Source organism: Narcine bancroftii, chromosome 3, assembly GCF_036971445.1.
Source record: "Narcine bancroftii isolate sNarBan1 chromosome 3, sNarBan1.hap1, whole genome shotgun sequence".
NCBI lineage: Eukaryota > Metazoa > Chordata > Chondrichthyes > Torpediniformes > Narcinidae > Narcine > Narcine bancroftii.
This window is the reverse complement of record NC_091471.1, coordinates 268,707,813-268,723,947: the sequence shown is the minus strand read 5'-3', so window position 1 is coordinate 268,723,947 and position 16,135 is coordinate 268,707,813. Positions and strand designations below refer to the sequence as shown.

Genomic DNA, 16,135 nt, shown 5'->3' with positions numbered 1-16,135 from the left:
AATGATCCTCTGCCTAACCCACATTCCTCCATGACCCCTGTATCTCTTGATATCCTTAATTATTCAGTCGCGATGATCACTTCCAGTGTACAATCAAACCTCTATTATCTGGAATACAAGCAACTGGCAGCCTCAAGCAACCGGCAAAGAAATTGTGGAAAATAACTAAGTAAAAAATACGGAAGATTAAAACCGCCACACCTTCACTGTTAATTCGCCAATCACGCAACACTCGGACTCAAGCAACCAAGCAATTCATTTATCTGACATCTACCAATCCCCATAGGTGCCTGATACCAGGGGTTTTACTGTATATGAAGGCCAAAATTTTTGATCTTAACGAGAAATAAATTGGAGTTCAGATTATCAGTGCTTAGTATTCATCAGACAAATATTTAGTATCTTTGTTCTGAGCCTATCCCCTGTGGAATGAAATGATCAGCCAGTCATTTAACAGACTAAAGTCTCCATAGCAGAGCTGGGGGTTTTCTAAGAAGGATGAGAGGAGACTTAATAGAGGTTCTACAAGATTAGGAGAGGCGTAGATAAGGTAGACAGCCAGCACCTGTTTCCCAGGGCAGGAGCAGCATACTTCAGAGGACATATGGGTGACATCAGGGGTATGAATTTTACACAGAGAGTTGCGGGTGCCTGAAATGCATTGCCAGGGTTATGGTGGTGGAGGCTGGGACATTTGAGGAATTTAAGAGGCTTTTAGTCAGGCAAAAGGATGAAAGAAAAACAGTGGGTTATGAGGTAGGGAGGATTTTGTTTTTGTTGCGGGGTAGGTATCTATAGTTTGGCTCAACATTGAGGGCTGAAGGGCCTGTACTCTACCATGGAGTTCTACGTAAAAACACCGAATCAGGCAATGTCAAATCGCAAATTTATTAGATGGACTTTAATTCTCAAGTGTTGCTTTCCATTAGCACACTTTTATCGCTGGGTTGGATGATTGGCCTCATGGTGTGGTGTTGTGGTGGACACTCAGGAGGAGATGGCTTAACCCCACTATATCTTGGTATCACTGAACTCAGCTTTGAACTAGACTTGTCCCAGGCACTGACAACATGTCAGCATCTTTTGAAAGAGTGGTGAGGATTAGGGGTACTGCCAGCAAGATCATTCATAATTTTCCATGAGAAGTCATTGGTGTGACCTGCCCTTGTGACCCTTGAAAGTGCTGTACCACAGATCAGAATGACTGCTTAGGATGGTGGACTGATGCTATTCAAATTCAATTATCATTTTTTGATCCATGAGGGAATCCAGTGGAATGGAGTTGGGGCCAATCAGGAAATTCCATCGACAAGTTAAGAGAAGATGGTGGCATTCCTAACTTCATGGGACAGAAATCAGCCACAAGGGAGCAGACTCAATGGGCTCACTAACCTATTCCTGACAGTATTTCTCCTGTTCATACATTAGCTCTCCAAAGTTTGCTGAAAAAGATTGATCTCATATCTAAGCTGTTCAGTAAAATTTATTTTTTTGTTCTTTGCTGATCTGACCTGACACAACCAATGAATACCAGAAATTTCAGTTTTTAAAATATATATTTTCCTGTAATTTTGGGATCTAATTCATGTTACAATAAGTTTTGGATTAATTCGTGTTATAATAACTAATGGTCGGTTCCTGCCTTGTGCTCCACCAGCTTCTCTCAACCGGTCGATGAAATTTTCTGAATTTCAGCTATAAAAACTGAACTGGATCAAAGGTTGACAAATTTGAAATAAGTTGATAAACTACAATTTCCGTTGCTAACCAGAGATGTGACCTTCCATGAGTCCTTGCGGTGAAATTAAAATGGCCTCTAACCTTCACGAAACCACAGGAGCATCTAAGAAAACTGTTAAAATGAAACCAATTTCTGACTTATTTTAAACTCTAAACTTTGGGATAAAACCTTTTTTTTAATCTTACTATAAATATTTTTAACATGTACCATACTGTAATTGCTAAATCTCATGGAACCTAATCTCTCATTATACTTTGAAAAGTGCTCTAGGAATCTACCTTAATGATGTCTCATGAACAGAGGAAGCTGACACTAATTTGCTCACTAGTTAAATGCTCGCAGAGAGTTATCAATAACCAGTGACATTTTTAATAACATTTAACTTTTGCTGGATAATGAGATAAAGGTGAATGATTGAGTAGGTGCTTCAGTGGAAGAGGGGGAAAGAGAGCTTATTAAAGCAGGAGCCAAAAGAATGTTTCTTTAATCAACTCACCCACCCTCCAGCTCCTCTCCAGTAATGGAGACAATGCCATTGTCTCCACAGTCAAGACTGCCGTTTTGTTCAACTGCCACTGCTTCCTGGCTGTCTCAAGCGAACAACTTTAATTGCTCCTCCACTGGCAGCCATGCCTTCAGCAGTCACAGTCCTAAGTTCTGGAATGCCCCCTGTAACTCTTTCCATTCTGTTTTAAGATTCTCCTTAAAGCTTATCCCCCTTGACCAAGCTTCTGGCCTCTATTTTTCTGCTGTGACAACAATATTTGTTTAGTAAAGAGTCTGGGCACGTCTAGAGGTGGTTTACGAATGAAGGTTGTTTGCCTCGAAATTGGTTGGGGAAATACAATCAGCTCTGGGAAGCTAATGACTGTCTAACTTGCAGACCTGCTCTTACCCAACTTTTTTAAAAAAACTTTATTTAAAGTAGAACTGCTTGGCAAACATATCACAATATTTCAAACTTAATTTTATTTAAAAAATTTTAAAAAGAAAGAAATACAAAAGAAAGAAAAACCTCCTGTTAATCTCCCCTCCCCCAACACACTAAAAAAAAAGAGAATAGAAGAAGGGCAATAAAACCCCTTCAGGAGCTCTTCACTTTCCGATCCTTTTAAACATATAAATATTTATAGAGACTGATAAGAAAATGATTGAGATTCATTTAAATTTTAGTACCAGCATAATACTAAAATATGGGTTCCATATTTTACAAAATAGATGATATTTATCTCTTAAATTATAAGTAATTTTCTCAAGTGGAATACAACTCCGAACTTCTACATGCCATCTATCCATTCCCAGATCAGTATCCAACTTCCACATTATAGCAATACATTTTCTAGCTATTGCCAAGGCAATTTGAACAAATTTTACTTGATACATATTCAGTTTTAATTTGGGTTTAATCCCTCCAATATCTCCCAGTAAAAAATAAAATTGGATCCAGTGGGAATCTTACTCCAGTTATTCGTTCTAATAAATTACCCATTGCTACCCAACTTTCATACCTGGGACCCACTGAGGACTGGGAGAGGAGGGAATGCTGGTGATCTGTGGGCTGGTGGAGAAGTTGAGTTAACAATCAGCCTGTGCTGCATCAAGAAGATCTAGTCTCAAGGGGGCAGCACAGTTATCACAACACCATAATAACAACCGTGCATCTTGGCGCCTCACAGTTTGGCGGGCAGCAACCTCCTTTGAAGAAGACCGCAGAGCCCACCTCACTGACAAAAGGCAAAGGAGGAAAAACCCAACACCCAACCCCAACCAACCAATTTTCCCCTGCAACCACTGCAACCGTGTCTGCCTGTCCCGCATCGGACTTGTCAGCCACAAACGAGCCTGCAGCTGACGTGGACTTTTTACCCCCTCCATAAATCTTCGTCCGCGAAGCCAAGCCAAAGAAGAAAGATAACAGCACCAGTGACCCAGGTTCCAACCCAGAGCTGTCTGCAAGGAGTTTGTACATTCTCCCCATGTCTGAATGAGTTTCCTCTGGGTGCTCCTGTTTCCTCTTACCATTCAAAACGTACAGGGATTGTAAATTAATTGAGGTATTTGGGCAGCATGGTTTCATGAGCCTATTACCGTGCTGAATGTCTAAGTTTAAATCTAAATTTCCCCCAAAGTTCTCCCATAGGAGTGCTGTACAGGGATTGATGTCCTAGCTATGCTTACCAGAAGCCAACCTTTTGTACTCACACCGACCTCAGAAAGCTGGCTACCTCGGTCAAAAACTCTTCATCTCTCTGAAAAGTAGAATTTATCTACTCTGCTGAGCCAGCAGGGTAGAGGCATAGCAAGGGAAAATGACATTCCCATGAGAGATGAGAGAGGGTCAAACTGGAGATGGGCAGCAGTAAATGGACCGTGGACCAATGCTCCCCAGTGCACCCAGTGAAACCAGAGCAGAAACTCTTACGATGGAGGTACATCTCCCGTTGGACCTAGTTGTCCAAGCATAAGTCCAGCTGAGCAGTGTTAGATAGCTGAATGGTTAAGTAGTGAAGTTAGTATGTACAATGGCAGATCATCCAGGAAGTTCCAGAGCAGATTTCTGAGTTTGTCCTTGGGATGAGTACCATTAAAAATCAGACCAGTTTGAGAGACTGTTCAGAATGTTGGGTGTAAAGGATGGGAGGAAGGTGATGTGAATCATAAATGTTAGCATTTTTTGGTTGTGCTAAATGGCCTATGTTTCCATGGTGTATCCACCTATTCCCTTGCAATATTGAAGTGGAAGCCTCCAACAAGAACTTACTCGCACTTCCAAAGTCTAGTGATCACCAGTGAAGGAAGTGGAATTGGAAAAGTGTAAGTGCACTGCTGGATATCCAGTGAGTGCTGGTTTCTACCCACTGCAATCAAAGAAGTGGGGTTGGTCCCACTGAATCAGGGGCCTGGTTCTGCAAAAAGCTGGCTAAGCGATAGTTGCTAGCCAGCCAATCCGGAATCTTAACCATAAAACTCTACAGCACAGAAAAATGGCCATTCAGCCCTTCTAGTCTGCACTTAAACATCATTCTGCTCATCCCATTGACCTGCACCCATTCCATAACCCTTCAGACTTTGTGGAATAAGGAAAGTGAATGAGGCCATTAACAAGTATCATCCCTGACACTTCAAAGCCCTCTATTTCCATTCGACAATATAGACATGGAAGAACTTTTCCAATTTTTTTCTTCTTTCACTAATTCACAACTCACCATACATGAGGTTAAGAGTTCTTCATAGTGTGGAGGAGGCTTTTAAGCCTGAAGGGGCAGGGAGGACAGCAGATGCTGGAATCTGAAGGCAAACATCATCTGCTGCAGGAACTCAGTGAGTTGAGCAGTAGTAGTGGAAGAACAACAGTGGTTTACGTTCTCTTTTGACTCTCCGAGTTCCTCCAGCAGATTGTGTTTGGCCACGGAGTCTGTTGAATTTTAATTTAAATTTAGACGTGTATACATGCAGCATGGTATCAGGCCCTTCTGGTCCATGAGCCCGTTCCGCACAAATATCCCAATTAGCAGGGAAAATGTATAGACTCCCTACAGACAGTGCCAGATATGAACCTGGGTCACTGGCATGGCACTGTAATAGTGTTGAGCTAACTCCTACGCTAACCATACTGCCCGGGTTAACCTGCCAACCCAGTAGTTTTGCTCCCCTACCTATTGCCTTTGCATAGGATTCTGAATCAATATCTAACTCAGTTTCAGGCCTTTGGGCTTATTAATTACCCGGAATATACATAAGTCCATCTTAGATTTTGTTTCCTTCCCTCTTGCTTTCTGATTAATAAATAACTTTCACCATGACCTTATGTTGATCCTTTCACTTTCAAACCAATGGAAATATTTTAAGCGCATTTCTGAGTGTTAAATTGTTCTCTATTTAATAAGATCTGCAGTTTCTTTGCGCTCTCCTTACATTTAAATGGTGGTGATTGTCTTGATGAACCCACTTTTATGCCTCCCCTTTTGATTTTGGCCTCAAGGCTGATAGGTAGCAAGCCAGAGTGGTTTCCATCCAGGCACCAGGCAACGAACTTTGCTTGCAGAAGCATCACAAGGAACCATCCTGCTCTGCCTCTGCTGGTGTGCCTGCATTCCTGCAGGAGTGCTTGTGGACAGGCTTACTGAGGGGAAGCCTCGACCTCCCTCACCTCTAGCATTGACTGATTGCTTCTTTTTCGGTTCCTGGAAAGGCAACTAAAGCAACCCTTAAATGGACAGAGTGGATGCACAGGGTCCGAGTTGGTAAATGGCTCATTTAAAGCAGGTTAACACACATGGTGGAGGTCCCAATGACTCAACTCTGCAAACTGTCTCATGGAGTCCCACTTCAGCAGCTCTGCTTCACATCAGGCAGAGATCCCTACCCACGTGTGGGCCTCCACACTCCGCCCAGTGTCTCCAAGATATAGCACTGTGTCACAGAGTTTATTGTATCCAATAAAGCTAACCCCTTAACTCGCTAGGTTCCAGAAGTATGGAAAAACAGTAGTTAAATGACTGGACTAGCATTAAGCAACCTGACTTAAGTGAACTGGAGATGTGAGCTGAGGTCTTAAAGTCTAAATAATTAAATAAATGGGAGGCAACAAGTTGGTGAGAATAAGCACGACTGTGAACCTGCTATCAAGTTAAGTGAAGTCAAGTTTATTATCATCTGATTGCACAACCCAACAAAAGACGCAGACACAAAGTCAGACATAACACACACACAGATAAACAATGCAAGACAAGTATTTCATCTATATATATAAATAAATAAATATTACTTCATGAATATGACAGTCTCGGATGGTTCGTGTGAGCCGTTCCTTTGGTCTATTTACATTCTCACTGCCCATGGGAAGAAGCTGCTCCTCAGCCTGGTGGTGCTGGCTCTGATACTCTTGTATCTTTTCCCCGATGGGAGCAGCTGAAAGAGGCCTTGTACAGGGTGGAGGGGTCCTCAATGATTTTGTGCACCTTCTTCAGTCAACGATCCCAGTAGATCACGTTGATGGGATGGAAGGGAGACTCTCTGCCACTCTTATGGTCTGTGGACTGACCTCTGATCCATTTCTCTGCAGCAACTATTACCTAATGCTATGCTGCTTTTTTCAATACAATCGCAATCACTCGTATCTTTCCAAAAATTAAATCTACTGTTCTTATCATGTCGGGAGGATGGTTGAATCTTACCGGCTTCTGTGAAGTGGCCACGCAAATTGTGTGGATTGTGGAGGGCTGTAACTGCTAGTTATGCCCACATGCTAGGAATAAAACAGAGGGGTGAAGCTGAACATCTCTCTGCTGCAGGCTCAGCAGGTGGAGGGAGCTCAGACAGGAATCTCTAGCCTGAATTTGTCCAGAGACTGTCATTGAATTCCCTCAAATGACATCAAGTGACCAGCAGCAAGACTATTAAGGGCTCCAATCATTTGCCATGTTGTGTAACCTTGTCCTGTGATAGACCTCTTACTCTTCAGTGGCCATTCATGCCTGGCCTGGTCATGGAATTATTTGCAATTCTGCCCTCCCATCAGGGAGTCACAGTTCAGGGAGCACAGGCTAAAGAATGAGGGCTACATTAGTTTGGCCAACTCCCAGATGATAGGAAGGAAACTGGATGCAAAGATTCAATGTCAGCCCAGTGAGCAATTTGGGATTCTGCTCTGCTCCTTCCCTCAATAGAAAAGCCAAAAAATACAAGGCCCCTAAATCCCGTTCAATGGCCCCTTGGCCCCAGCACCCCCCCCCCCCCCACCACCACCTTCACTCTCTCCTTTACCTTATATATGTTATCACTTTTAGTTTAACAGAGCTTTTCCATCTCAGATCTAAGATTGTCTGCCCTGGTTTCAATTGCAACGTACAGAAGAGAGCTCCAAGTTTCTCTCTCCATTTACATGTAGAAGTCTTCCATAATTTCACTCCTTTTTAACCCCTTTTACACAGCTATTAAAAGTCAGGAATTAACTGCTTTTTAACTGCTTCACCTCCCTGAATAAATGCAATGAAGGTGGGATGGGGGGTCATTTTCAACCCATGTCTGACACTACCAAGGTAGGTAGTATCAGAGCTGATGCATTTCTCAATGGCTTCTGTCTAAAAGGATTCCCACAGGATGCCGATGCCATAATACTACAGGTCCCTCCTCCTTTTGTTCTGGTATGCTGGCTTGCTTATGTAAAAGGTCGGACTAACCGAACATTTCTTGGTTCAGTGTGAACAACCCGAGCCATCTTTAAAGATTAGTTGTTCGCACGCCAATTAAGTGGGTTTTCTGTTTAAAATGGCCTATTGTTAGATCATAGTCCCAACCCTGGAATCCCAGCATGTGGAAATTTTTTCTGTCCTATGTTTTCTTTAGTAGCTTGGAAACTCAAGGTTATTACTTAACCTTTTACATTCCAGGGAATACTATTTTAACTCATATGCTTTCAGTATCTTAATTAATCCTTGGATGTTGTCATATCCTTCTGCTTATTTACCTTGTACTTCCTGCAACCCACTGTATCCCTGTTCACAGTGCTCCAGGTGAGTGAGGTTAAACAGGGTTTTGTACATAACTGAACATTAATACTATGATGAGAGAAGTCCAATTTTCATTCAGCAAGTGAGTGGGATTTAGGTTTAATTACTTTGTTATTGTCATAGAGTAATAGAATCATTCAGATAATTAATAGGGTTGTTCATCCCAAAATTTTGCATTCTCATCTTGTGAAAAAATACCTGACTGCTGCTTGGTAATGAGGTCTCGGAAGTAGACCAGTAGATTCACTGCATCCATGCTGAAAGTCTGTGGTTTGGAGACGAAGCCATAAATAACACCAGGCTCTGGATTGTGACAACAGCTTATCAAGAAGTTCTCCCTTGAAGTGACCTTGAAAGATGTCTAAATTATTCTTCAACTACCTTCAGAGAGCCCTTGCCAGGGGGATGTTTGCGGATCAAGTTTGCTATCTAATGCCAAGAGGGATGGCAATACACAAAAATGCAGGTCGCAAGATCGCAAGATAAAGGAACTGAAGTAGGCCATTTGGTCCATCGAGTCTTGTCTGCCAATCCACCCTGAGCTAAACTGTTCTCACTTCTAGTTCCAATTTCCTGCCTCTTCCCCCTATCCCTTGATATCCTGACTAATTAGATACCTAACAATCTCCACTTTAAACTCCCCCAATCATCGGGCCTCCACAGCTGTATGTGGCAACGAATTCCACAAATCCACAACCCTTTGGCTAAAGAAATTTCTCTTTATCTCAATTTTAAATAGGAACCTTCTAATTCTAAGACTATGCCCTCTTGCCCAAGATTCACCCACCAAAAGAAACATCTTATTCACATGGACTATGCCCAATTTCTTTCTATGAGATCTCCTCTCATTCTTCTATATTCCAACTATAGTGCAAGAGCCGCTAAACATTCCTCATATGTTAGCCCTTGCATTCCAGGAACCATCCTGGTAAATCTTCTCTGTACTCTCCAACATTATTACATCCCTTCTAAGATAAGAGGCCCAAAACTACAACACAGTGCTCTAAATGAGGTTTCACCAGTGCCCCATAGAGCCTCATCAACAGCTCTTTACTCTTCTACACTATTCCTCTTGAAATTAATGCCAATATAGCATTCACTTTTTTTTTACTGCCGATCCAACCTGGTGGTTAATTTTTAGGTTATGCTACACGAGGACCCCCAAGTCCCTTTGCAGTTCATGCAGCATCCTTAGGAAGTAAATGAGCCATTCATCAGGAATGAGAAGCTGCTTTAATGAAGGCTTTCTTTCTTTGTGTCAGTAGGTTCTATTTCCGTGAAAGGCATTGGACAAAGTGGTGACTCTGTCTTTCTTACGGTGTTAAAGAATTTCATGTATGTTACATTCTAAATGTAGTATTACATGCTATAATGGAACCTTTACCTTTACCTTCTTGATCCTGAAGATTGTGGGTTAAAGTCACTCCATGGGCTTGCATACAAAGTTCTAGAGTAATGTCGAAATCAGTGATTTCTATGCTGTCGTAATTAGCCCTTTTCACATTCGCTAACCAGTAAATTGGCTATTCAATGAACCGGTTAAAGAAGCAACTTTTGCTATTCACACTGGACTTGTTAACCGGTTTGCTGTGTCCTTACAGACTCACCACCAGACATCCCCGGAGAGAGGGGTGCCTATCCTCCACTGGTGATGTCACCATCAAACATCCCCGGGGAGAGGGGTGCCTATCCTCCACTGGTGATGACTGAGTGATGCATCTAAATGATCTTGTATTTAAACAAAATCATTCATGCCTAATTATAACATTATTAAGCATTATGTACAGCACAGTGTGTACCCTTCAATCCCTGTTGTTGTCCTGACTGATATAAACCTTTATAAATTTATAAAGGATCATGGGAAAGTGTTAGCGGCAATAAAACACATAGGCCCAAATTTATAAAAACCGTGAGAAAGACACAGAGAGAGAGAGAGAGAGAGAGAGAGAGAGAGCGCAATGGTGGACCTGCCTTCCCAGAATTCCATGTGGCAGTGGAAGGGCTGTATGCACTGAGCAGTCATGGAGGGGTTTCTCTGCTGCATGGAATTCTGGGAGGGCAAGTTTGCCATTGCTCTCTCTTTCTCTGTGACTTTCAAACAGTCTTTATAAATTGTACGCCTCGTGTTTTATTTCCTTTATAATTTTATGTTTCTCTCTTTACGCATTAATTTTGTTTAAATAAAAGATCATAATACATTAATAAGGAATTAGTAAATTGAATACAAAGTTTATACCTTCTTTTTAATCATTTTTTTTCCTTCAAGATCTTGCACTCACACAAAAACATCATCATCTACTTTGTCCCTGGATAGTCCATGTCCCTTTCACACTGGCCTGATCCGTACGCAGGTGTCAGACGACCCCAGGGATGGTACAACCTGCTTAGGCGATCCATCCCCAGTGTGATTTGATGCCCGAGCATTCACACTGACCCCTTAACTGGTATATTGACTGTTAATTACTAAGATAAGGTGCCAGTGTGAAAGGGGCTATTGCTTCTTTATCCCACTGAATCAATAACAGCAGATACCCATTGCATATTTAATAGCATATTCATTAAGCAATTGATACTCCATGTGAAATATAATCATAGCCACCAGGAATTATAATTACTGCATAATACTCCTTTTTTTAAGGAGTATTGTGTAGCCCTTGTGGTGGGAAAGCTTCTTTTACTTCTCATTGCTATTCATCAATGCTGTAGACCATTCGCTTTATGTAGAGAATGATTTTGGTTACTCTGTGAATGAGGATAAAAGAATTTGAATGACCCCGGAGTTGTAGCACAGATGCTCCAGCTTAGCCCCTGGAAGTAGGCCAGCGTGCAGACTGGTCCCAGGGATCAACGTGAGGTGAGAATGGCTCCGAACTATGCCCATTGCTTCCACTGTTTGAAATAGGCAATTTGATCTTTGGAGTGGAGCTGAATAAGATGGAGGAACCTTAAAAACAGGGTGGTAGCATCAGTACTTCGCACAAAGTATAGTGGTAAGTTGGGAACTTATTCTTCCCTTCATGGAAACATTTCAAAATAAAGGTTAATTTTTGCTTGTAGAATCAGGGTAGATGTGGTAATTACCATTCAGATCAGCTTTGATCTGAATAGATGAGTGGTTCTCAACCTTCTTTTTTCCACTCACATACCACCTTAAGTAATCTCTCATCAACCACAGAGCATCTATGCCAGAAGTGCAATGTGGTTAGTAAAGGGGTTACTTAAGGTGGTATGCGAGTGGAAAAAAGAAGATTGAAACAACTGGTTTAGATGGACGAATAAGCCAGAAGGGGCCAATTGTTCTCGTGTTCCCATCTCTTTCTGTGAGGGCACAGGATGATGGCGATGGGAAAGCATCATTCTATCCACATTATTTCTAATGTTGGGGCGAACTTTTGTCGAGTTAACGTTGCACTTTTGCGTGTCTGGGCCACGGTTGACATTCGCACTGGGGCCAAAAGTTGCATCAAATGCATTGTTGAAGCATCTAGGCACAGAACCCCATATAAATGAACTCCTGACTCGAAAAATTGTAGATGGACGCTCCTCCACAGGCACCAGTTTTCTACTGCCCCTGAAGCAGATGGCACCTTTGTAGCGCAGCCGCCAGGAACAACAGCCAGAGCATTTCAGAGTGGTTCATTACATATGAAGGACTTTGTGATGTGATTAAAGCACAATATAAATGCAAAGCCTTTTCTTTAATTTGTTCCATTAAAGTTGTTACATTTTGCACATCAAAATCAGAGGGAAGAATTAAAAAGGGTGCATTGCTCAAAGTGATTACTTTTTATTTCCTCTCTTTTCTAGATGATTCTATATACGAGTCACCTGAACCGTATCACAACAATGATGGAATCACGACCTTTAGGATCTCTTGGCTCATCCTGGCACTGACCCTCATCCTGTTATTCCTTACATCATAGCACCCAGAGAAAAAGAAGACAAAAATATTATTTCTATCCGAGGGACCACAATCAAAATGGAGACGGCAAGGGATTGACATGGGTCACACAGAAGAGACTCCATTTTCTGAGACACTTTGCAGTTGAGACAAATAATTTGAGGAACAGACATGCTTCATTACTGCTTTGTGAGATTGGGAATTCTCATTTTCTTATGAAGCACTGCCTTGGGCCCACTGGGGTTTGATATAAAATACGTAAATATTGCAGCAAATATCTCCACGGAAGTCTCCAGACGCAACCTTTCCGAAGTGGAATCCACATTGGTGCGATCGTTCGTTCCACTGGGAGGTCAAGACCGATGATGGAAGAAGCATCTGGGAGTGTTCAGTCCTTCAAAGTTCCTTTAAACAACTTCTTGACACCCTGTTCCACAAAGGCAGCCAAGTCTATTTGCTCATTCTCTTGCTTGTTATTGTCACATTTACCTTTTGTCTTGAAATTTCAAGAGGGGTTCGTTCAGTCTAAGTGATAATTTGGCATTAACCACCGGAGAGGGCAGGGTCAGGGCGTTGAGATGAATGCCATCGAATAGTGATCTGGAAAATCCCTGCCTTCATGGGAAAGATTGGACCATTCCCTCTCAGTCTCCAAGCCAATGTTTAAGAGGTTGCCTCTGGTAGAAGTGAAAATAACATTTTTCTCTCTCTCCTACCCAGTCAGGTTAGTTTTCATTTGGCAGATGAGAGGATTTTTTTCATAAGGTTTCTAACTCTCATTGGAAATATTCCTCGAGGTTTCAGCACACAGCCTCCTTCTGCCCATCCAACATCTGTTGACTGTCCTCAGGCCCCATACCTATTCAAGAAACCAGCTTCTTACCCCATCTCCAATATTGTTGCAATTGAAAGACATCAATTATTTTTAACACCTCTAGGATAATTTTCTCTCAGCAATGCTTATTATAGCATTGATGAAATTAACCTTTTATTCCAGTAAACAGTGGGACAGGTCAGTGACCTCATCTCACAGAGAATCATTTCAAAGCTAATCGTGCCAGAAAATTAATACAATGCCTCCAGGCCTTGTGGAGTGATGGACTCTAAGGTTTACTTCAGTAAAAGTCTTCTCTGAAACTTAAAACAAAACCATAGTCCAGATGTAAGATACTTCTATGTGCATTTTAAAAATTTGTACTCCATGTAACCTAACAATGCACCAAAGGCAATGCCTCTAGGCATAAATGGAAATCTCGGAAGATTGGGTTTCAGGGTGAAAGATTGATGGGTTTCTTTTGGTATTGTACAAGCTAAGGCCATCGAATATGGAAAACCTTCCCTAACGGCTCTGTTTTCCCATCCCCTTGGTATTTTAAAATACCATTAAAAGATTCAGTGAGCTCGCTCTGCATTTCCGATGCAACAGACACAGATGCGTAGCAAATATATGTTATGGGACTGGTATCCATAGCTTTGGACTTTTGAACTGAAGACAAAAATTCAAATCCCAGGTGAGAAATTTAAATGCAAATAATCAAGGAAATCTAAAATTAAAAATGCTGTACAAGTAATGATCTTAAGGAGCAAAATACCATAGACACTGGGAATCTGGAAATACTCCGCAGGTCAGTCAGCATTTGTAAAGAGAGAAACGACATTAATTTTTGAAACAGTGACCTCTCAGCAGTTCCGATGTATGGCAATTATGAGATTCTTGTTTAAAAACTCATGGAAGGTAATCTATCAACGTTAAGCATTTGTGTCCATAGAGCCACCAACATAGGTAATTCCTCTTGAACTTCAGTGGCAATTACAGATACGCAATAAATGGCAACAATGTCCATGTCCTGTGAATGATTTTTGTTTTAAATTGCATGTGTGGATTACACTCACATGTCCAATCTGTCAATGCTGGGAGAGGTCCTCAAGCTCAAAAGGAATTAGGGGCAGTTCATTCATAGAGCTTTCAATCTTGCTTCCCAAAGTGGATTTTCCTGTGGTGTGAAGGGATTCCAGTATTTACTGTTGCACCTAAAATGGAGCATCTCTGATATTAGAAGAGGGTACTGTCTGTGCAGAGAAGGATGTAGGACGTGATGACAGGACATGCGTTCTTTTAAATTTTGTTTTAATTAGGAAGTTGTTACTTTGAGATTCTGACGTGTGACTGCTGGCCTAGGTGTGGTATCTTTCGCTCTTCTTGTTGATTAATAAGAATCATTGGATTGTTTAGGGGTCCATTTCAAGTCAGTTTCAGCATTGAGGAAACTTGTGTGGCCTCCCATTCTCAGGCCAAAGAGTGGAATTATCAAAATGTACAAATAATAGATCATAGTGTCAGAAATGTGGGAGAAAACCATTAGCAGAATTTACCTCAGTAAGGGTAGGACTTTGTTCCTTCTGGAAGACACTAATAATAAGTGAAAGATGAAAGATGGTAATGTCCAAAACATGATTAAATCTAGATATTTTCACTGAATAAAGACTGTATTTTAATATTCCAATTGAGAGCTGGAACAGTTGTCATTAAATGTGTTCTCTTTTCATCTCTGATCAATGGATAAAGGTCTAAAGCTGCTTTCAAACCCAGCATTTGTCCCATCTTTTCACCAAGGTTGCTTGTTGACGGAAACATTTTGGGGTTACTCTGCTTGGGGAAATAATTGATCCACTGCACATTGAAGTTTCTGTTCAAACCAGCAACAGGTGGAACAGAGGCCATCCACCTTAGTTAAACTGCATCTTCTTTACCGTGCAGACAGGAGACGCATAAAATATGGTGGGTTTCAGCTGGGGGAGGGGGGGGGGTGGTATCAAAAGCACCAGCAAACCTTCCGCAGGCTCAGGCAGGAGGTGAGCATGATACTGGATCCAAATGTGGTGAGGATTACTTGCAGACCATTGTCCTGTAGTTCAAGAAAATCCTTTTTAATAATTGGCAGCAGGCTCCTTGTTTAGGGACTATGCACACCAAATAATTATTCTGTTCCTACTGCTGTGGTTCTCTGATGACTTGAGAGCAGAAACCTTGCTTATTTTCCTCAGAGGGATCTGACTAAGCCCACCCAGTGAAGATGAGAAGGTTCAAATTTAGTAAAGTGTTTGCCCCAATAAATGCAGGCACAAGAGATCTGGATGATGTTAATTGGGTGGTTTGACAAAAGAATCCCCATGAGATCATCCAGATTCTTCATTCTGTATCTTGGGAACTTTTCAAATCGGTTTAAAGCCATTTTGAACTATTTGAAACAATAATCTGCTCAATCTTTTCCTCAGGATATAAAAGCTTTGCTACCCTTCTTCAATAAACCAGGTCCTTCATTTGAAGGTGGGTCTCCTACTGTATTTTAAAAGGTAGTTCAAAATCCACCTCACCTTGGCTCTCCTGTCACTGGCTGGGAAATTGGGATGTTAAGAGGAGTTTGGGTATGAGTGACTGTACTGCTAAAGTCCTCAGTTCCATCTAACATTCTTTTCAGAGATTATTTGGATCATGGGCTAGAATATTACATTCTGGTTGTCAAATCTCTGATGTTTCTATATTCTCCCCATCTGAAATACTCTATATAAAATGGTAAATGTTACATGTTCTTTTATCAACTTGTTCATGTTTGGGACCCAGATGAAGCCAAGTCTCAAGACTTTGGAGGAGATGGGAGTACTCCATTATAAACAAGGCCATTTATGGTTGGAACAAACACTATATTGATTTGCTTCTTCAGAACTTTAAACCATTTTAAGAGAAAAATGAGCCTTATGTTTGGAAGGTCACTGGCTAAGAAACTATTTGACCAACACTTCTTGAATTTTAGAATTTCAATCATGGGCCAAAAGACAGTGAAGGCCTAATATTTCCTAAGCTAACTAGTCACAGAGAAGGGACAACACCAATAGGCCATGTGGAAAAGTCATCTGAACATGGATACTGTGTATCTCAGTGACAACTTCTGCAAATACATAGTTGTCGAAGCAAGCTTCTCC

At 41.5% G+C, this 16,135-nt stretch overlaps 1 protein-coding gene across 1 annotated transcript in view; it reads left to right on the top strand.

Annotated features, from left to right (window-relative positions):
• Positions 1-14,658, top strand: part of LOC138758743 (ephrin-A5-like) — a 377,942-nt gene extending 363,284 nt beyond the window's left edge. The window contains exon 5 of the mRNA XM_069928087.1: positions 12,061-14,658. Within this exon, the coding sequence (XP_069784188.1) occupies positions 12,061-12,176 (116 nt within the window). The 3' untranslated portion in view covers positions 12,177-14,658. The remainder of the gene's footprint in view (positions 1-12,060) is intronic.
• The last annotated feature ends 1,477 nt before the right edge of the window (positions 14,659-16,135 follow it).